The 21,233-nt window shown below is 45.6% G+C and overlaps 9 protein-coding genes across 9 annotated transcripts in view; 3 read left to right on the forward strand and 6 right to left on the reverse strand.

The window, feature by feature from the left end:
* The window catches only part of GLAREA_12614 (FAD-linked oxidoreductase), a gene marked incomplete at both ends in the record, with an annotated part of 3,494 nt that extends 2,180 nt beyond the window's left edge, over positions 1–1,314 (reverse strand). Inside the window, one exon of the mRNA XM_008083395.1 lies at positions 35–1,314. Within this exon, the coding sequence (XP_008081586.1) occupies positions 35–1,314 (1,280 nt within the window). The remainder of the gene's footprint in view (positions 1–34) is intronic.
* A 1,096-nt stretch (positions 1,315–2,410) lies between these two features.
* On the reverse strand, positions 2,411–5,244 carry GLAREA_12615 (uncharacterized protein; the record flags this gene model as incomplete). Its single annotated transcript, XM_008083396.1, has 3 exons — positions 2,411–2,821; positions 2,870–4,803; positions 4,854–5,244. The coding sequence occupies 3 exons, from the start codon at positions 5,242–5,244 to the stop codon at positions 2,411–2,413; spliced, it is 2,736 nt and encodes a 911-aa protein (XP_008081587.1).
* Positions 5,245–5,675: 431 nt separating this feature from the next.
* On the forward strand, positions 5,676–6,592 carry GLAREA_12616 (N-terminal nucleophile aminohydrolases (Ntn hydrolases); the record flags this gene model as incomplete). The annotated part of the gene is made up of 4 exons (XM_008083397.1): positions 5,676–5,700; positions 5,760–5,772; positions 5,838–6,363; positions 6,419–6,592. The coding sequence occupies 4 exons, from the start codon at positions 5,676–5,678 to the stop codon at positions 6,590–6,592; spliced, it is 738 nt and encodes a 245-aa protein (XP_008081588.1).
* A 388-nt stretch (positions 6,593–6,980) lies between these two features.
* On the reverse strand, positions 6,981–7,620 carry GLAREA_12617 (beta-carbonic anhydrase, cab; the record flags this gene model as incomplete). Its single annotated transcript, XM_008083398.1, has 5 exons — positions 6,981–7,093; positions 7,163–7,273; positions 7,325–7,381; positions 7,430–7,524; positions 7,577–7,620. The coding sequence occupies 5 exons, from the start codon at positions 7,618–7,620 to the stop codon at positions 6,981–6,983; spliced, it is 420 nt and encodes a 139-aa protein (XP_008081589.1).
* Positions 7,621–8,942: 1,322 nt separating this feature from the next.
* GLAREA_12618 (Protein kinase-like (PK-like)) lies at positions 8,943–12,903 on the forward strand (the record flags this gene model as incomplete). The annotated part of the gene is made up of 4 exons (XM_008083399.1): positions 8,943–10,114; positions 10,162–11,100; positions 11,149–12,413; positions 12,473–12,903. 4 exons carry the CDS (start codon positions 8,943–8,945, stop codon positions 12,901–12,903), a joined length of 3,807 nt encoding a protein of 1,268 aa, XP_008081590.1.
* Positions 12,904–13,006: 103 nt separating this feature from the next.
* Positions 13,007–14,295, reverse strand: GLAREA_12619 (uncharacterized protein; the record flags this gene model as incomplete). The annotated part of the gene is made up of 6 exons (XM_008083400.1): positions 13,007–13,061; positions 13,142–13,392; positions 13,460–13,689; positions 13,743–14,003; positions 14,054–14,176; positions 14,232–14,295. 6 exons carry the CDS (start codon positions 14,293–14,295, stop codon positions 13,007–13,009), a joined length of 984 nt encoding a protein of 327 aa, XP_008081591.1.
* Positions 14,296–14,858: 563 nt separating this feature from the next.
* Positions 14,859–15,224, forward strand: GLAREA_12620 (uncharacterized protein; the record flags this gene model as incomplete). Its single annotated transcript, XM_008083401.1, has 3 exons — positions 14,859–14,872; positions 14,920–14,983; positions 15,042–15,224. 3 exons carry the CDS (start codon positions 14,859–14,861, stop codon positions 15,222–15,224), a joined length of 261 nt encoding a protein of 86 aa, XP_008081592.1.
* Positions 15,225–15,441: 217 nt separating this feature from the next.
* Positions 15,442–17,782, reverse strand: GLAREA_12621 (Protein kinase-like (PK-like); the record flags this gene model as incomplete). Its single annotated transcript, XM_008083402.1, has 2 exons — positions 15,442–17,377; positions 17,433–17,782. 2 exons carry the CDS (start codon positions 17,780–17,782, stop codon positions 15,442–15,444), a joined length of 2,286 nt encoding a protein of 761 aa, XP_008081593.1.
* An 868-nt stretch (positions 17,783–18,650) lies between these two features.
* Positions 18,651–20,735, reverse strand: GLAREA_12622 (FAD/NAD(P)-binding protein; the record flags this gene model as incomplete). Its single annotated transcript, XM_008083403.1, has 6 exons — positions 18,651–19,212; positions 19,287–19,552; positions 19,620–20,147; positions 20,198–20,282; positions 20,337–20,595; positions 20,672–20,735. 6 exons carry the CDS (start codon positions 20,733–20,735, stop codon positions 18,651–18,653), a joined length of 1,764 nt encoding a protein of 587 aa, XP_008081594.1.
* Between the last annotated feature and the right edge of the window lie 498 nt (positions 20,736–21,233).

The following is a 21,233-nucleotide window of genomic DNA, read 5'->3' on the forward strand; positions in this document are numbered from 1 at the left end:
ACCATCCACAGCAGGCTGAGAATTGATGGTGAACAGTCCACGCCTATTAAGAGCAATCAAATCTTGCTTAATGACATCTGCTTCGCTGGTGATCGGTGCTTCGCTCCATGGAAGACTGTCAACACTTTGTTCTAGATAGTTGACAAAGATATTGGCGATATCACTGATCGACTTAGGCTCGCCCCAAAGCTTGCGATTCTGCTCGTTGGTGCCTCGTAGTCCGATTCCATAAGCATCAAGCTCGCCGAAAGCTGGAGATCTCGAATCGCCCCATCTTCCGTTAGGAAACTCATCCCAATCCTGTGTACGAGCAACATAAGACTTGTTTCGGTTCTTCCAGAAAATTGGTCGAACATCTTCCTCCCTTCGGCCTAGACCCAATGACTGTCTCCATGGTAAAGCATGCTTGAGTGGACGTTCGGTACTTGGAGTCAAGTTTAGCTCATCCAGAAGCATACGAGTAGCTTGCGCAAGATTCATGGTGTAGAAATGTAGGTGGTGGATTTCTCCCGAGTCCAGAATTTTGCGACACATTTCCGCCACCAATCCAGTACCAATGCTCCTAACCGCAGAATCATCATTCTTTACAGCTTCCAATTTCTCACTCCATTCTGGTGGAATAGAGGCATTCATGTGATTACACCTGCGCACGAAGCTGGCATACGTATTAATTGGCATGATTCCAGGAATAATCGGGATGGTGACGCCCCTCGCTCTAACTTTTGCCACCCAGTTTAAGAAATTGTCGACATCATAAAACATCTGCGTAACTATGAAAGTAGCACCCGCGTCGACCTTCTCCTTCAAGTGGTCCAACAATGCCTCGGGGTCATCCTGATCATCGCAACCTTCCGGATATCCAGCGACACCAATATCGAAATGATTGGCATAGGACTGTTTGATATATTTGACCAGATCCTTGGCATAGTGAAATCCCCCCTCAGTGGCAGTCCATTTCTCCTTCTCTCTTGGTGGATCGCCGCGTAGGGCCAGGATATTGGTACAGCCAGCTTTATAAGCACTCTTGAGCGCGTCGTCTACTTTCTCCTTACCCATATCGGTGCAAGTCAGATGCATGCAAGTTTCCAATCCATATTGTGACTGAGCCACCGAAACCATCTCACAGGTCAATTGAGCCTGTCTACCTCCTGCCCCCCATGTGATGTCGATAAAGCTAGGTCCCAAGCCATGCATGCGGTCCATTCGATCGTAGAGATTCTGAACACCCTGAGCGGTTTTGGGAGGAAAGAATTCGAAAGAGTACTTTGGCTGGCCGGTTTGTTTGGCTTCCGCCAGCATCTCTGAGACGTGCATGATGACGATCTAGAAGGTTGATCAAAAATGAAACGTCCTAGTGGTAAAAATTAGCAAGACTTTTAAGATCGAAATCTGATTGAAAGCATGATTAATAGCTCTGCCCCAGAATCCCCAAATGCCGTCAGACTCCATCCCCAAATATCAATCTCACCATTTCACCGCTCATCCCCATACCTCGCACCTCATGCATCCTTCACACCCCCCAGAAAAAAAACCCTCACGTACCTCAATCCCAATTTACAGTATAAATTTGCCCACGACAGCTTCCCACAACGCAGCTATCCGAAATATCTTTTGCGAGCCCAACGATCCGCCGCTTCACGCTGCATATAGAAAGGAGATCCGGACGGTATGTTGTTCGGTGGGATGTTTATAGAAGATGTGTGGGTGGAAAGGAAAAAGGTCAGAGTTGCAGCGAGCAGGAAGGGAAAGCCTCCGAGTGGGTTGGCCCGTACCTAAAAATTGTGGTGCGTCCCGGCGCCGCTGCGGTACAGTACCCAGGTTTTCTCGCCCTTCTAAAGTTGATGAGGTCAAGACATTGAGGTGGATACTCTGGGCAGAGCTAATGTGCTATTTAATCTCTTTAATATTCCCTTTTGTACTACGTAGACACTTTTCTTTGTTTGAACATTACCAAATATATTTACTCAACTTGCGCTGGCAGTATCACCCCGCGGCCGCCCCGGTCAACTCTCACGAATCATTTCCCTGGAGCTCAAAGGGACCGTGAGCAAGGAGGGGTAGCAAAGGAACGTCCACTGCGACCCCTCCACACAAATATAAATCCTTGTTCAGACTTGAATATAGTACGTCGTCTGCACGTGAGGTGAGATTGATTTGTCTACAAGTATACGTACTACAGACCAAACATAACGGCCGACGTTCGCTCACATTCATCGCTAATATAGATAAGTATCACATTCTATTCACGAAGCCTATCTAGCTAGATCAACGTACAGCGCATCAATCCGCTTTTGATCACCAATTCGCCCTGCCCAGTGCCCGGGTTTCTCGTTCCAAGACTCCAATGGATATCATCAACACAAGCGCTCAAGAACATCATAACGGTCGTCACCATCGCATGCTGTCATGCTCACGCCCTGACTCCGGCGTCCTCATCAGTCCGTAGCCCACTGTATTGCGTTCCCTGATTTGCTGTGCTCAGCCTGGCACATAATCCGAGTAACACAACCGTTTCTGTGGCTGCATAATGGTTCAGAGAGTCCAGTAAAATCCGTAGATGATGGCTAAAATTCTCCTCATACTTCTTTATATTCTCATCCATTCTCTCAAACGACGCATTGGCCGACTGTACATCGCCATGTCTGCGATTTCGCTCGTTTCGTTCGTCACGTTCCACCTTGAACCTTTCCCATTGATCCTTGTTCATATTTCGGGGCTTTTCATTGCCGGACAACTGTTCATCGATCCTCTCCAGCTCTCTGGAGAGCCACGTGGAATACGTCGCGAACATAGTACAAGTTTGCATCAGTTTCGAGTGTATCTGTGAGGAGAATTAGCAACTATTGCGCATAGGTTGATGTTAGCTTACCCGGAGGAGCCTCTTATTCGTAAGCATGCATTCTTTCAGACAGGTATCTAGAAAGTCGACATGGTCTTGCATGAGCTCATCAACAGTCCTAATTGAGGAAGTGCCGCCCTTGGTATCATCCTTGCCATTCAATTTGGCCATCAATGCTTGCCAATTGGGCTCAATGACTTCTGCAGTACAGAAGTACAGGAGCTGTTGGACAAATACAAGCATTCGAGCACGCAAGGTAAAGGTCCTTCGCTTCCAAATTTCAATCCTTCTGTCGGTACTTTTGTGTGTCCAGCCTGTGGATCTGTTGTGTGACTGCCAGCATGAGACTAATTGTTGCTCAAGATAGCGAAGAGAGAGAAGATAGCGGAACAATGCTTGGTACCTCCAAACCGTTTTCCGACTGATCACGAGTGACACAGGGAATGGAACTATGTAATCCAATCCAAGAGAGGTAAATCCCAAGGCGGAATCATCCACATCTGAAGTTGACGATTGTGGGGCAGGCGTTTGGAGGGATTCGCCTTGCTCAATACCGGAAATGTTGACAACTCGTGTTAACGAGTTTGTGAGACTGATGTTATTCATTTCAACCTTGATGTCTTCTTTGAAAGGATCCTGGGCTGCAATACTGCCAGGTTGTCGTATTACCAAGTCAAGCAGCGATTGCAGCTTTCCCGTGTTGACTTTTTTAACTGGCTTTTGAAGCTCTGAAGCACCAAGTTCGAGAAAGTAGGTGAAGAAATCAGACCTGTCCAGGAAGAAGTAATGTTTGAGAGACCTTAAACGAGCTGGTAATGCATGTGTGGTAAGGAGCAATTCTAATAGAGACTGATTGGCGTGCGCGTATGCATTGTTGACGTTGTCCAGGAATCTATTGTCGCCGAACGATCGTGGGACGTCTGTCACGGCTTTACTAACATCGACACCTCCACATTCTCTGACCACGTTCAGATACTTTCCAGCCAGCATAACCTTATCTTTCAAAGCCTCCAAGTGCGGAGGAACGTCTTTGTCTCGGATAGTATACCGCCTTTCCCAGTAATCATCAGTATAATCTTGGTCTAAACCCGCGCGATTGATGCTCTTCTGCTCCCGTATCAAGAACTCAGAATGAGGGTCTTTGATACTTCCATGGTGTAGCCATTCGTTCAACATCATCATATAAGGTCGGCTCGCGTCTCGAAGTAGAGCGGTAAGAAGTGATCGTGCCGCAGGATCTCCAGACATGGCCTCTAATCTTTTTGAGATCAAACCAAGAACATTGCCTCCTTTAAAAATTCTTTTTGCTCCCGGTTCCTTCAGCCTCGCTAACAGATTTTCGACGTTGTCAAGATCATCATCTGACTCCTCAATATCTTCTTCCAGCAGCGAATTTCGCTTCAGAATTTCATGAGCCAAAGAGTACACCTGGAACATCATGTGGCTTGTCGGTAGTGTATGTAGATTTAATACATGAAGAGTAAAAGATGGATTCGTTAGGAATTGAGTTTCCAGTTGCGCTATTAAAATCAGATAGTCATGCATCAATTTTCGTATCGCCGCACATAATGCGTGAACAACAGCTCCGAACTCTTCGCGGCTCTGAACTTCCACAAATGCCTCAATAGCTCCATAATGGGTTGCCATTTTCAACATCGTGGTTGTCAAATCATGCAGACTAGGATCCAGTCCTGGTAAGATCTTGAACGCTGGCCCACCCAGGCGGTCTTTTTCTGACGAAGGGTTGTAGTTCTTCGCGAAGCGTATATATTGCCCTTCATATCCCATCAATACCATCAACAGATCCTCGAGTATAGCAGCTTCTTGTACTTCCAAGGTTAATTCTGACAGTGGTATCGGCTGCAGGGAAGACGGCGCTTGGGATACGAGAGGCGGTATTGATATGCGCGACGCCAGTGGTGCTGTTGTATGGGGGACTAAAGATACTTCTGGGAGCCATGGTACTGTTCTAGTGTCAGTTCGTCCAGTTGACGAAATATTTCGCGATGCCTACATTGAGGTGTTTCTGCTCGTGAAGAACGTGGTCGAGGATCATTCGAATTGGTCCTAGATAATTCTGGCGGTCTATGTCTTTCCGTCTGAGGCACTGGTGCGGATTTCCTTTCTGGGCTTCTCGTTCTTGTCACTGTTTCTCGAGTTGTGACATGCGTCCTCTCTGTTCTTCTTTCCTCGACCGCCCTACTCGTCCGCTGAGACCCCGAAGGTCCCCTTTTGTGGGAAGCTGCATTTTGGCTCGGCGGCGACTGTGTTCGTCGAGGGTCTGGTCGTTCAGTTCTGCTACTTCGACCCTGGTGGTCTACTGGAGCGCGGGGTTGCGCTCCATTTTCAGTGGTTGTTCTTCGATCCGCTCGTGAAGATACTCGTGCGTGATTCGAAGACGACATGACCTATTCCATTTGGGCTGCTGAAATTTCGAGGTGACTTGGGTCGACAAAGTCTCTGTTTATTCGTAGACAAGTAAATAGTGTCAACCTTGGAGACGCGACTTCTTGGGTTGTCGCGACCCAAGTCGGCCTTCAGCGAAAAGCGGCACGTCAAAGCTCATTCGATCGCCCGTCAGCCTCGCCCACCAGTGCCGCTTATATGTTCCTGATCTAGCCCCAGTAGGGTTAGCGCCTGTCGAGCTCAAGCTTCCGCGTCGCTCTGCTTGCCTGGTCAATCGACAACTCGGATTCAAACTGCGTCTAATTCTCACAGGCTACGCATCTTCTTCAATCCACAATCCTCTGAAGCTGCTCGTCTACCAGGATTTTCTTAGTCTCTAGAGTCTGCCCACGAAACATCTCCAAATTCCGCATAATACCAACACTCCAAGATGTTTATTGCTCGGTCAGAATATGGTAAGTAATAGTTGATCTCCGAATACATTCATATTGAAGACAGTCTAACATATTTCCAGATCGGGGTATCAAGTACGTCTACTGGGACCGTGGCTTCGGGTTCAAATCTGATTTCTTATTTACTAATAATCATGTAGCACCTTCTCCCCAGAAGGACGTCTTTTCCAAGTCGAATACTCCCTAGAAGCAATCAAGCTAGGCTCAACCGCAATTGGAGTTGCAACAGGTGGTGGTGTAGTTCTCGGTGTAGAAAAGCGAGTAACATCAACCCTTCTCGAAACATCTTCTGTAGAGAAGATTGTCGAAATAGACCGCCACATCGGATGCGCCATGTCCGGACTCCAAGCCGATGCACGATCGATGGTTGAACACGCACGAGTCGAATCCCAGAACCACGCTTTCCATTTCAATGAACCTCTAAGAGTCGAGAGTTGTACACAGGCAATTTGTGACCTAGCGCTACGGTTCGGAGAGGGTGCTGAGGGTGAGGAGAGTATTATGAGTCGACCGTTTGGTGTTGCGCTGTTGATTGCGGGTTATGATGAGGATGGACCACAGCTGTATCACGCAGAGCCAAGTGGAACTTTCTACAGATATGATGCTAAGGCTATTGGATCCGGTTCAGAGGGCGCGCAAGCCGAGTTGCAGAATGAATTTCACAAGGTAAGGAGGATTGCCACATTTCCCTTCGGGACCACTACTAATGGGGAAACTTCAGTCTTTGACCATCGAAGAAGCGGAGACTCTGGTTCTAAAGACATTGAAGCAGGTTATGGAGGAAAAACTTGACTCAAAGAACGTCCAGCTCGCGAGCGTAACCAAGGAGAAGGGGTTCAGGATTTACACAGATGCGGAAATGGCAGCGGTCGTAGAAAGGTTACCAGCGAATTAGACGTGCGAGCGAGAGACTGTCATATAAATCCAAAATTCAGTGCTGGAGCATTTTCAGCGCGTGGAGTACACGGTTTCAAGATGGCAGCTCAAAATCATTAGTTGTAAACTGGGTGAGACCTCTCTGTTTCTGTTTGTGTTATTTCTCCCATGATAATGCCGATCGTTGATTTGATTGATTCCATTATTCCAATCCCCTTAGACAATCTGTTGTACCTTACCTGTTTTTATGTCATACACAAACCCTTGAGTTCGTTCTGCAAGTTCTTTTCTCACAAGCGGCGACGATTTTACCATGGATACATCATCTCTAACGCTCTGATCAAGACTGTTTGAGCAAGCACACACCCCGTCAGTATCTAGCACAAATCTCAGCCCGAAGTTGTAACTTACTCATCGAATCCAGGAAGTCTCAGCTCTTCAATAGTTGCACTCTCCTCGGGTGCGCGCTCTTTCAAAATATCACGGAGGTCATCATTCTTGAAAAGCTCAGCCGAGCAATCTATAGATAATATCATCAGCAGGGGGGAATTTGTCTTAGGTAGAGAACCATTTCGATGCATGGACCTACCAGTATGGTGCATAATCATCACATCAGTGAAGTGTAGAACGTTATCGAGGAACAAAAGGTTCTGCATTTGGGGCGCTATACGACCAGCGCAACTCCGAACAACAACTGCGTCTAGAAAGCGTGTCAGCTTGAACGATCAATTATCTTTAAAGAGATTAATACCCCATTTTTCTAAGCCTAGGATCTCGAAGGGATCGATTCGATTGTCACAGCAGGATACTAGATATATCAGCACTAAGAACTTCAGGATGAACCTGTGAGTTGTACCAATGAACCATTTTGGCATTGGTAGTTGTTGCTCTGCTGGCAGCTGGCTTATTTCGGTTAAGGTTGGGATTGGTTCATGATTCTTTGCACTTTGACTGTGTTTGGAATTAGTCTAATATGCTGGTATTAAGGTTTGACAAAACGTACGCATTTCTCTTCAAAAGTTCTTGAACTGTCGGGCTTGAAGGCATTCTGAAGGTCGCTAAAGTTTAGTGGTCTGTGATTGTTGGAATAATGCAATCTCAGGATTTCTGGAGGAAATGAATGTTCTTTAACAGATAGAATTAACAGAGTAAAGAAATTGATTATACAGGAAACTTACAACTAAACTAAGTACCTACATTCATTTAAGAGCCCTACGAGTCCGCGGAGTTACATGATTAGGTGTTGAAACTGGTCAAGAAGCTGACCAACCTTCCAAGGTAATTGTACGTAGCACCTTCGGTGTATTCGTTAGCGAAGGATGACAAACCTATATGTTAAGAGAGTCTACCTAGAACCTAATACGACCATCCTAGTCTTACGAGTCTAATAGTTTGGTTAGGTCCACGGGTAAGCTACCGGTAGTCTCACGCGTTTAACGAGCGACGCGAGCTTAGCGAAGAGATATGGTGCGCAGGTAATTTTGGGGCCTGCCATGTCAAGAATAATTGTAACTGTATTTTCCTGCGCATTTATGGAATACTTCTTTCCTTAGTTGTTTCCAACATCTAAATCCTCCTCTTCCGACGTCGTTGGCCACTCCTAAACAGCTGTATTTGTTGGAGTCATTCCCTGTGTGTTCAGCTGTGCCTCACGGCTGAATTCGTCATCGAAATTTCCTTCAACACCAGAAACATCACTTTGACCATCGAGGAAATATGGTTTCTGCATCTTTGGCCTCTGTTCGTCTGAGCGATGGATATGGATATCTAGAATATGACCAAACAAATGTTGACTAGCGGCGACGCCTTTGTTGCGAACGTCTAATATAACAACAGAGTCGATAATGTGTCATACATGGAAATATACTTTTCATCTATCCAAGACACTCTCTTTACACATTACTAGTTGCAACCGCTATTGGTTATAAACACTGCCTCTCTTCAACAGTAGGTGTCGAGTTCCGTACTATTTTCGCCAAGATTAACATATTAGAACAGATGTTGTATAATATTTTGTTAAGAATGTGGGAGTGACTAGAGTCTCAAACTGTACCTTTGATTTATTAGCTATGCACGAAAACAAAACAGGTTTGATTACTACGACTCATATGTAAGTACGATTTGAGAGCCATTATCAGGCCGGCCAGTTGGGGAGCTTGCAAGCAAGTTTCCAATGCCGTGGAACAGCCTTGCATAAGTCGGGCTGGATGCCTACGAACACTTGATTGCAGCATCAGCTTTTCCTTCAATAGAATGCGGATAACAACGCGAGGAGTTTCCTTTCCAGCACACCGAGAGTCATGTCAGCTTCGTCTTGATAATAGAGCCAAATCGAATCTACTTCTATTATAGAATAGCCCAGTTCTATCATGTCAAGTCAAGCATATTCAAGACGACGAAGCTATCTTCGTGGCAGCGGGTCCGACGAGAGTTCAGATACCGGCTCTGAAGAATATCAAGCAACCCCAGTAGATACATCTCAAAGTGCTTTCGAAATTCCAGGAGCGCTTTCTAGAAGCAGAGCTCGAAACACATGCTCAATACCCGCGCTGTTGGTCAGCCTTGCAAGATCCGGTATTCCGGGACCCAGAGATCTGAAGGTCTTGAATCTTACTGAACGCGGTATGCAAATCGGAAAAGGTGCCCAATTCACTGTTTTCAAAAGCCATCCAAGAGCTGGAGGATTGACTGGGCGAGGATATGCTGATCTCGAAGGACTCGCCGTCAAGCGAGTGAACATGAAAGTCTTCCGTGAAAATGGTGTCGATATGACCGAAGGCGACAATTACCAATTGCATCTCAGAAACCTAGAACTTGAGATCGTTGCTCTCTGTCATTCTGAGATACGCAATCATCGCAACGTTGCTCGATTGATTGCTTGGGGTCGAGATTATATAGACTCCCAAACCCCGGTTCCTGCACTTTTCGTTGAGCTAGCAGAGTGCTCGTTGGATGAATTTCTTCAGCGAGACTCAGCCTGGCATATCAAACATCACCTAGCTCTAGATGTTGCATCTGGACTTGAGGTCTTGCATAAGCATCACATAGTTCACGGAGATATGAAGCCTGAAAACGTTCTTGTTTTTAAGATCAACGACCCGAAAGTCAGATTTGTTGCTAAATTAAGCGATTTTGGTCTTTGTACTGATTTGCTGGGCTCGGTCAAAAACATTGACGTATATAGCTATGCTGGAACGAATCAGTGGAATGCCCCTGAACTACAAAAAAGAGATATGTTCGAGAAATTGACAGGGATAAAGTTTGAGCCACCGCTCATGTTCAAATTTGATGCCTATAGCTTTGGGCTTGTGCTATTATCCATATTTTGTTGTGGGGGCAAAATCCCATTGTCAAGTTTCGGAGAACCAACTGCACGAATAGAAGCAGCTGAGACTCTGATACGTCAAGAAGAGCTTCCATCGAGTCTGAAAAGTAGACTGTATGACACAGTTCCGCAACTTTTAGATAGCGCACCCTCAAAACGACCTAAATTGTCACCTTTGCTTTTGAAGACACAGGAGCTATCTTCGCACATAGATTGGTGAGTAAAATTGGCTTCCGACTCTACCCTCACTGATTTCAGACTAGGATCAAAGCACAAAAGACGACTCCTGGCGAGCAATTTAAGCCCGGCCAAGCAGTACCAGAGCTCAACCAAGATGCCTCATTCTGGGCCCGACTGAACATAAATGTAGTAAAAGACATCATGGCGAGCACATCCTTTTCACACGCAAATATGAATCGCATGACTCCCAATCTGGAACCTGAGATTTTGTTCGGCCCGGCGTTAAGATTAAGTGCTCAGCCAGAGCCAGGATACTTACAACATACTCATGGTCTTATGGAGATAGCCGCGTCTAGGCAATATGTACCTGCTCAGGCTATTTATGGGCAATTTTTGAAAGCTCACGATAGATCCCTCCCTTCCCTAGCAGTGCTCAGAGGCTGGGAACAAAGAGCATTGGAGACTGGATCGTGCCTACCTTCAACTTATCTTTCCAAGGAAGAAGCAGAGGTGGCTAGAGAACTGTTCCGGCGAAATGGAGGACACTGTGGGAAAGATTTTCTCTCGCTAGAGAATAAATTCGGCGCTGCCTATGATTTCTCCACGCTGAGAAAATTCACACCTGCAAAAGACTTAGTTATCAAAGTTGATCTTGAAGGCAACACGATCATGCATGTGTTAGCGGGGTTTGGAAAGGTACCAGAGCTGAGTCAAATCCTGAAGACTTCGCGAGGAACCCTACTCAACGCAAGAAATGATAATGGCGAGACTGTTCTCTATAAAGCTTGCCAAGCAGGCCAGATGACTTCCCTACGACTTTTTAGAGATCTAGAGGTTGATCTGGCAGATTTTGCAACAACCAAAGAAGGGATGATAGCGCTGCATTGGTTGTTTATGTTCAAGGATGCAGATATTGCTGAGGCTTGCCGTTATCTCGCGGGAGAGAATAGTAAGTACATAAATAAGCAGATGGCACCAGATAGTAACAGCTCTGGCAAAAACCATTTTACAGTCCTTCATTAGTTGGTTCACTCCTTCCTTAACACTGATGCAATATTAACTAGCCGTAGTCCTTTCGAGCTTCCATATGGAACACCTCTACATTGGGCCGCGGCCAGTCGAAACTTCGTTGCTATGAGAGTTTTGTTAGAAAACGGAGCGGACATAAATGCCCTGTGCTCCAATCAGCATCCGCACTCGACACCACTTTCATTGGCAGTACATTTTGGTGATGTCGAGGTAGCTTCCTTCCTACTTGCCCAAGGAGCGAATCCGCATGTCGTGGATATAAAGAACCGCACGCTGTTACATCAAATATCTTATAGGCTACCTGAGATTCACGGCTCAATTCCGAAACAATGGCATTACTGGATTCGACATGGAAGTTGGGAAGAGCACAAATATCATATGTCAAAAATGGTTGACCTCCTCCTTCATGCAGGTGTCAAACTAGACACTATTGCACGATGCCGACCCCCTCACACTGCCTTAACGACCGCTGCATCTGCGGGAGTTTATGATAGTGGAGCAATAACTGCGTTATTACAAACAGGAGCAGATGTGAGTGCCATAAACCATACAGGGGAAGACAATGCTCTCATCTCGTGGTGTGGAATAACTCCAGAGAGACTTGATTATCCGGTAGCATACACTGAAGTTATGAAGAGATTCGCTGAAGTAACTGAGGATCTTGATTACGCAACATACTTGAGTCAGACCGCTCTTCACGTTGTCGCCGCGCTTGACACCTCGATTGAACAATTTGAATCAAGCGTCTCGACTCTCTGTTCACAAAATCCACCGCCCAATATCAATCGTAAAGACTGTCATGGCAATTCCCCTCTACTGATCAGTCTTATGGGAGTGTTCGATGTCATGCGTAGAGCGTCTTTGTTGTTGGATCACGGAGCAGATATTCATGTTGTCAATGAAAGTGGAGAGAATTTCTTAGGAATACTAACAAAAAATGCAAGTGTGATGGACGAAGGCTCGGCTGCAAGTATCAGAGCTATGCTTCTGCGAATCGGTCAACCTCTCGAGCATTCTTGGAAAACCTTAGAGGATTCGAGTTCGACCGCTCTCTGGAACTCATGTATCTTCGCTCGACCCAAAACATTAAATATGTTGTTGAAACTGGGCTTAAAAACCAGACTGAACGCCATTCGCAGTCGTAACGAAAAACAAACAGCATTGGATATGGCTCTTGACTATGGAGAAGCATCCCGCATAGCGCACATGTTGAAACTATCCGACTATCGAAAACCGGCAGAGTCGGAACCATTGGACAAAGACCACCACCTGTTCGATGATAAACAAGGGGGTCCTGAGAGAGCTAGTAAGTATCTTGGAATTTCAAACATTAGGGCGAGCCGCGAGCACTAACCTTTGATACAGAAGAAGCCTACTGGGCATTTCCAACAGTAATCAAAACCCTGCAAGATCACGGCGCAAAAAGAGCTTGGGAATTAGATCCGCAATACGACTGTGAGAATATCGACCAACCAGCAGACTATGACATGAACGACATCTACAATAATGGATTTAGTCCATCTAACCAACCTCATCGCGAGCATTGGAATGTCCTGTATGAACTGGCTAGATACAAGCCTAATTACAACCAGAGCGCCCTGGAGCGCGCCATATCGTACTATAAGGAAGACGTTTTCAGGCCCCAGATTGAGGTATTGGAGAAATGGGCGGAGCTGAAGGAGGCTTTGCAGGAACTAGACGGAGAGGGTTGGATAAAATCATCTTCCAAGGATAATTTGATGGTGAATGTGAGGTGGGTTGACGGGATCTTGGAAGAGGTGGACCCTCCCGAATAAAGGGTGCCTAAATAGACATATCTGGCAGATTAGGATTGCTTCGATTTATGTCTGGCTTTGTTTCGTGGTAATTGTTGATTGGGCGTGTGACAAGTGTTCTATCTTACATTTTCCCATTGACATTCCCAGAAAGAAAGACAACTAAAACAGTTGCATACCTGTGACACATTGATCAGTAACAAGTCGGTCCATAGGGTTCGGAAGTTATTGCGTGGTAACAGAATGAGATAGGACTCACGTAGCACCACTAAGAAACATCTCTGATGTTTTGATGTTCGTCATCATTGCTAACAGCATGATGACCGCGGCAGAAGAAGTAGTGATAATACTTATACGAACGGCAGGCTTCTCGACCGCGTTAATCACGACAACCGGTAATAACAAGATTATTACTACAACCCAAGCGATCATTGCACGAGTGATGCGCTTCAAAAGCGGACTTGAGAAGATGTAGACGTCAGGATCATTGGAAAGATCGATTTGAGGACGCTGAATCTAACATTAGTAACTTCGAAACAAACAACTAGGGGGCGGTGGTTGGGAAAAGACAATTTACTTTCTTAAAGAGTCGATAGAAGAATATGATGACATTCTCAACCAGAATTTCGACTTGAAGAAACGCGTCGTCATGCACCGTTCCGACACACAGCAGATCTGGCTTCGAAAGAAAAGCGGTCTCATCTCTCGCAATTGAATTATTCATGAGCCAATTCAGTATACTCCTCACATCTCTTCTTTTCGCATCCGGATAACTCAGTATCCTATGATTCCGCTCAACTAATTCGTCTACGCGAAAGCTTCAGCAATGCCAATGTTACCTCAAACATAGAAATACTTACCATATTCTTTCAAACCAAAATCTAAATCTGCCAACACCTGCTTTCTCTGAACATTGGCGTCCCGTCGTGCGTTTCCTAGGAAAATTTTGTGGGTTTCAGATTCGTCGATTTGCTCTAATTGCTCCTCTAGCTGGGAGATGTTGTCTTGCTTCAGGAGGAGCAACCGGGCTCGGACTTGTGTGAAGCGTCGACATATGTGGTAGGGGTGGTGAGCAGAGATGAGAGATGAGAATCTTGGATACCCTGCTCTGTACTCTTCAACTGATATGTTTTCAGTTAATTAATCTGGGCTAATAATGATTGTTTTTTACTTTTCTTGGGTTTGACGATCTCTTCCTGCTCATCAGTTCTTGTGAGGCTTTTAGTCCATTTGAAGAATTTTTGGCTGAGTCTCTGCAACCTCGGTATGTCCAAAGAGACTCCGGAAGGTAATTCTGCGGTGTCGCTTAGTCTAACAAACCGAAATAACATTGTCCATGAACGGCTTACTATTTCGAAGTACGTTTCCCGAAACTGCACTTGTGGGAGTAAAATGTACGGGAGCATGAGACATATTTCTAATGTTATGACTCCAAGAACCGTTTATTTCCTTGCATAAAACAGACCTTCATTTGCTCCAATCAGCGAGATAGGGACAATTCTATCCCTTTCCCATTTGGGTTGAAAGTTGCCGTTGGAGAAAAGCTACAAGTTGCTCTTTTTGGGACAAAGGTAGGTTTCTAAACAACAAATTTAAAAAACAACAGAGGCGTAAGAAGAGGTGGACATGCTAACAGAAGAGTGAGGTGATGGAAGGCAGATTATTATCCACAAGAATTTTAATCCTGTCAAGGTCTGAATCCTGAAGGAATATACGGCAAACTCAAAGAGTTCTTGCCGCTTACTTGAAAGGCTATTGCAATTGGATCTCGCTTATCTCCTGGTGGTGGTATATTCTGCATGAATGCAACCACTTTGAGAGCGCAGTGCATACAGCCCCTAGGTGTTTCTTTAGCAATCTCTCATTGGTCGCCTCATCGTATCGTAATGTGTTGCGAGCGCACATTAAAGCATCCGAATTCCCCGTGGCAAACGTGCCGCCAGGCACTCCTTGAAGCCTGCCGCCCCGTATCGAAAATGCCAGATAAAGAGTGAGACACCGCTGTCCTCCAAACACTGACCGCTAAACGAAGCCTAGAAACAAGAAAGTGGATAACTCCACCAATCAATGGCGCGCAAAGGTTAACAAGAAGAAGGGTCAAGTAAGTTATCACCCACCAGCCAGCCTGGTTTCACAGCTTCATGGCTAATTTCTCCAAGAGGAGCAAATACAGTGTCGGAGATAGAGTCAACTACGATCCAGGGGGGAGGTCGATGTTAGTTGGCCCGTTCCTAATCGATGAGGTTCTAGACGGTCAACAATACATACTCTGCTACGAGTCCGATAGAAGCGTGGCGTACAATGGGACTGCAGTGGAAGAAGATCGACTCGTGAGAGCTTGAAAATAGAAGGATGATTTAGAGTCCTGCTTTGTGTTATGATAGTTGAACAGCATGTAGCTGTGCAAGAACATGGCGTTCAAGTCATTGGGACCTGTTGGTAGACAAACAAATTGCAGCCGAAACGCAATAGCCAACCAAATTGACACAACATCATATATCTTGTGTTCTATCTTGACTACATAATGTTCTTCAAGTTCAAATTAGGATGTGTAAAGAATCAAAGGTCACTGCCGCCTATCTTGTCTACCGCGAACCGATGTCCTATAAAACCTAACGACACGCCTTTCTTGATCTCCACTAGCACATCTTGTTCGAAGGATCTTGCGAGAAGCAAGTCTATCTTGTTGTCTGCAACATCGACTCCCAAGCTAGTGTCTAGACATAAAGTCGTAGCTTTTTGATAAGATGTGCCAGCGTGGAACCCAAGTTCCTTCTCCACAGTCTTGCGGAGTCTTTTTGCCATGTAGTGCGGTGCAAGCTCTTTTCTTTGGGAGCGGAAAAGTTCTTCAGCAAGATCCCATAATCCAATTTCCAAAAGCAACACACCGTATGAATAAATGTCATGTTCTTTGTGATGGGAAGCATTGGGTACTCCTTGCCGTTCCGGATGACGATACACGTTCAGCTCTAATTGCTCAACAATTCGAGCAGTAGATGGCGCACCCTCATGACGGGCGTACTCAAAGCCGCAGAGGTATGGGTTTGTGTAATCCACGCTGCCATCATTGTTGTAGAAGAACACGATGTTGTAGCTTGCGATGCCTTGATGCACCCAGCCAACTAAATGCCATTTCGAGAGTGCTCTTCCAATTTTGTAGGCAATTTGAAAACGCTGGTCAAGACTTGGTTTCGGCTTCTGACATTCTCTTGACAGAAGTTCACGAAGAGTTACTGCAAGCTTTAGACCATTCGATGGAACTCCGAATATGAGCCCGTAGGCATGCGGAGGCTCGAAAAAGAATCCGCTGCATGGGAGAGTTTGAAATTCCGCAGATTTGTCACTCTGCAACAAAACAGATAATCTTTCCAAACGTTTCTTCACCACTCTGAGATCGACATTCTCCTCGAATCTCTTAGCCTCAATCATCACACTTCCAAGTTCAGGAATGTCCGGAAGAGTCCTAATCTCACGACAAGGAAACAAGCCAACGGGAACATCCAGCTGAATAGTTATCTTTCTTGCATCCTTTCCTTGGGGGAAATATGCGAGAACTTTGAGGTTGAGTATCTCTCCCAGTCCTAAAGCTAGAAATTGTGGATCGCTTGTCGCTTGGCGCAGGTGGTCTTCTGCTGTCGCTCTACAAAGTTTTGCAGAGGTTAGTACGCTGCGTTCAACGGCCCTTTGAACCGGCACGAAGCTAGTCGTTAACTCCTCAGCCCAAACAGCAGAAGCATCTTCATCCAAATAAGTGTCTAATGCGCCAAAGATGACACTACTATCCGCCAATGATGAAGCCACTCTCCCAGCTTTATTCTTGAATGTTGATAACGCCGATAGAATATCATTGCAAGCAGGAGTGTCCAAGTCATTGAACGGTACCACCGGCTTGCCTCTTTGCGAATCATCATTAATGTAACTTTGTACCGCAGCCGCGGAGTCCCGCAGGAGCTCAATGATTTTGACATTCGAAATAATTGGAGGAGGATTCCGCTTCAGCCAATCGACGATTTCGTCCAAGACCTTCTTTATAGCATCTTGATTTTGCCTACCAAGCGATAGTCGCAGAATTACTGACCCACTCTCCGGCGGTGATGGTGGTGTTGGACAGATTGGTTTCTCCAGCGGCTGTAGCACTATGCTACCTTTGGAGTTACCTAATGGGTAGTAGATAGCCGATTGACCAAGTCCAGCCTCTTTCGATGCAAGATTCTTGTGCAACGTTGATATTTTGACAGAACCTTCGGCTTCTAGGCTTGCTCCAATCTCCCGAAGCAAGTGAGTCGTAAAAGAAGTCTTTCCGGGAAGTACAGTCTTGGTGTTAAGACCACAAGCGACCAACAACTCTACATTTTCCGGGATTGGACTTTTAGACCCTCGTGCGGCTTGTGATGCGAAACAACAATCCAATAACACCAAAACTTCGGAATGGTGCAAGCGGAGTTTTGGTTGCAAAGCCGACCAAGATAATGCCGGCGAGTCGCCCTCGATATTACTGGAAGAGAAGGCGTCAGTGGACATATTCCGGATTGACGACGCTGTTGACCTACAGTGCCCAGGCCAGTTGTCTCTTCTGCGCATCGTCGTCGTCTCCATGGCCACCATAATGAATAATCAAAAGACAGTCATTCTTTTTGTTCTTGAGCAATAGCTCATTAAGCCGGCTATCCAACGCGAGCTCGGGATCTTCACGAGGAATCTCGAAGTACTCAACATTGTAGTTAAATTTGTTGGAAAAAAATGCGCCAACTTGCTGACCTTCTTCTTTGAACTCTTCCTCACATTCTTCCCAATATACAACTAGAACAGTCCCGGTGTCGTACTCTGCGCGGTTCGTCTTGAAGAATCTCGATAGTGCTGCATTAGCATTATGCTTGGTTGTATCTTCGTCTTGGTCCATTATCAGCAGCTATATCCCTTGTAGTAATCAAATCTCACGATATTCGACTGAAAAGAAGCTCATATACCGACAGGCGTGGCTTGAAATCTCTAAATATCAAACCGGTTTCCAACAAGGCTTTGCGCAGGCACACCGTGTAGGCTGCCGCAAGAGGTAGATTGGAGATTGGACAAGTTGTGTAACACACCCACACTGAGCAGCTCATCGTCCCAGCCAATGATCTGACCATCATTGATGACCTACGCCACCCTTTTATGGTGCAAAAATTCAATTGGCCACAGATGTTGATAAGAGGGCTTTTCATAATCAGTGCGGCTCTGGTACTCATGGTACAAGCGTTTTGCAAGACGGACGCCAAACTTGAGACACGGTTGCGTGCCCTTCTTATCAGGAAAGAATGTTCAGCCACTCTTGACTCAAGTGTTCTGACGAAACCAAGGATATGAACCCGTATTTTGGTGCAGTCAAATATCCCATATCGAATACTTTGAGAAAGAGATCGTCAAGCTCGCTAAGCCCGTCAAACTTTATAAATCATATCTAAGCTGGATTAAATCAGATATGCTGGTAACTTCCTCTTCTAACTATGTCTGAGATTCTCAGAAGTCCGAGACCTTGGTCTTGAGGGGTGTCGTAAAAGGAGCACTACAACAGTTCAGAGAGTTAGATGTTTTGAGGATGAGGAGTCGTCTTTCAACTCATACTCGCGTCCACTTCCTCGGAAGCCACGAGGATCCAGCAGCAGCCTGTTCTACCTCGCGAGAGTGGGCATAGGAGTTCTGTAATCTCATTATTTTATTACAACCCTGCTCCCGTAGCCCATTATTAACGGACTGGAAGGAATCCTACAGTAGTTGACTATAGTTACTTAACATGGAACAATTAAATCCTCCAAAATCATTGCAGCAGCTTTCTCACCAACAGTCATTGCAACACTGGCAGTATTAGTACCAAGATTATTAGGACAAATACTGAGATCTGCACAGCGCAAGCCGCCCACGGCATGTACGGCCAAGCGCTCGTTGACCACACCAAGATCACCACTTCCAATTCTGCATGTTCCTAAGGGGTGAAGTGCACTCGTTACGGTTCGTCGTACAAAGTCTTGGATCGGTCCATTATCAGCTCGTAGCTTTCCGTTCTCCAAAAATATTCCATCGGGATGACCGAGACCAGCAGCACCATCGACATCTGCCTCCCCATCGTAGAATGAGAAGGAGCGCATTATCTCATGACCCTTTCTGTACGCCCATACTAACATTTCCAGATCGAGATTATCGGGATCTGAGAGGAAACCACTATGGAATATTGGTGGATCATTGGCGTGAGACGACGCAATGTGGATTTTGCCTCGCGAGTACGGATGTGCCAGCCACGAGGTTATGCATACATACTGACCCGCAGGAACCGCTTTCCGGTCACCTATAAAGCTATTCAACGACGACAGTCAGCATGGCGTTTGTCAATAAACTTGAATTTTCACAATATAAAGATTGGGACTTACCCAGACACAACCGCAAGATATATCACGGGCCTATCTGGAACATGTTGAAAATCTTTTTCCCAAGCAGCTTGCATAGCGAGGCTGAAATTAGCAATTTCCATCTCAGTAGGACGTAACTTGAAGCAGATATCGACGCCGTTCCATCCTAAAATGGGATCCCCGGTCTGAATGGCATGAGCGAGTGTTTTTCCGGACCCAAGAACGCCATCAAGGGTCTCTCCTGGTTTTAAGGACGTTTTGTATGCAGCAGATATCAATGGATGGTCCTAAGTGTAAATATTAGCCAAAGCAGCAACATTTTCAAGACCCAGCATGGAACCTGGATGGCAATACCTGATAATTTTCTCCTACTTGACTTAACTCAGAGACAAGTGGTATTGCCAGGCTCTTCAGGAGTCGAGAACTACCAATCCCCGAGCGTTCTAGGATCTGGGGAGTGCCGAAGGTGCCTGCAGCAAGTATCACACGTTTTGTGGCAATGACTTTTAAAATCTCTCTATCGCTGTAACATTCCACTCCGATTACACAGTTGTATTTGTCGAATATCACCCTAGAGACCTTCGTGTTCAAAGCCAGGTGGAGGTTCGGATGTTGGTTATCATCGAGTAGAGGATGGAGATAGGTATGCGCTGTATCCTGGCGGACTCCATCGGTTGAAGCATACCGCCTCCATTTAGCCACTCCTATAGATGGTAGTTCTGTAGGGTCTTGGGCATCCTCGATATAGTCGTAACCGGATCTAGCCGCACTTTCAAATATCATACTTTCAACTCGTGGGACACAAAAACCACCATCCGAGATATGAACCGGCCCATCATATCCATGGACGCGTGAGTTGCCATAGCCGTGGAAGGTTTCGAACTAGAAAGACAGTCAATGTAGGCAATCGAACATTTCACGCAACAGCATACCTTTCGCATGAATGGCAAAATGTCTTTAAACGCCCATCCATCTGCATTGAAACTATCAAAGTCGGCAGCCGATGGCCGAGTGTAACTGTGTATAATCAGTATAACAGAGCATAACGTGTTTTTAGACTTTTTAACTTACATGCAAAAGTTAACCGAAGAGCCACCACCAAGTACAGCTGCGGTTTTAATGAAGCAATCTCGATTAACAGTATCTGGCAATCGCTGCGCCTGATAAATCGACATGAAATTGCTTTCCCCCTTTATATGTGTGGAACACAATATAGGCTTGCTAATAGTAGGGTCATGCCGATTGTCTAGCCCACCTTCAATCACAAATATGGAGATGTCTGGTTGTGCTTTTGCGATTCGGCCAGCAATTATACATCCTGATGTGCCACCTGTATTGATGTTAGCAGTGCTCTAGTTCTTAACTATACTCCTAGAGTTGAAGAGCCAAAAGCTTTGGATAATTACCGCCAACCACAATCATATCAACTTCCGTAAGTTCAATAGCATTTGTGTTGTCGTATCGAGTCATGGCTCGCAACCGATAAATAATTTTCTGTGCAGTGATTGAAACTTGAGAGTATGTTGAAAAAAGAAAGTCTTCCTAAAGAGAGTGGTAGGCTTCTAATAGACGAAGTAAAAGTTAAGAGTGTACTCTTACATGAAATGTCGTACACATATATGTAAGACCTAGCGATTGGTAACAGCTGCATAGAATTGTGATTCATTTTCATCCAGTTGGAAAGTCTCATTCATTGTGTTGGGAAATTGCTCTTCTCGAATTGTTGTAAAAGCGCTTAAATGCTAGAAGATCGCATTCACCATATTAGAAAGCCTGCGTTAGTGTTGGTGTAATTTAAACATCTAGCTGTGAAGCACGCGTGACCGACTTGAAACTCCTTTGTGTTTAGAAAACTCTACCTAGGTAGTCACCGAGTCGTAAGAGCCTCCTCTTGCAGATACCAATTATCATCGGATGGTTGGATTTCCCTCTGAGGGCCATATATTCTTATCATGTGAGATATAAGTC

The sequence above is a fragment of the Glarea lozoyensis genome (genome assembly GCF_000409485.1).
Source record: "Glarea lozoyensis ATCC 20868 chromosome Unknown GLAREA19, whole genome shotgun sequence".
Classification (NCBI taxonomy): Eukaryota; Fungi; Ascomycota; class Leotiomycetes; order Helotiales; family Helotiaceae; genus Glarea; species Glarea lozoyensis.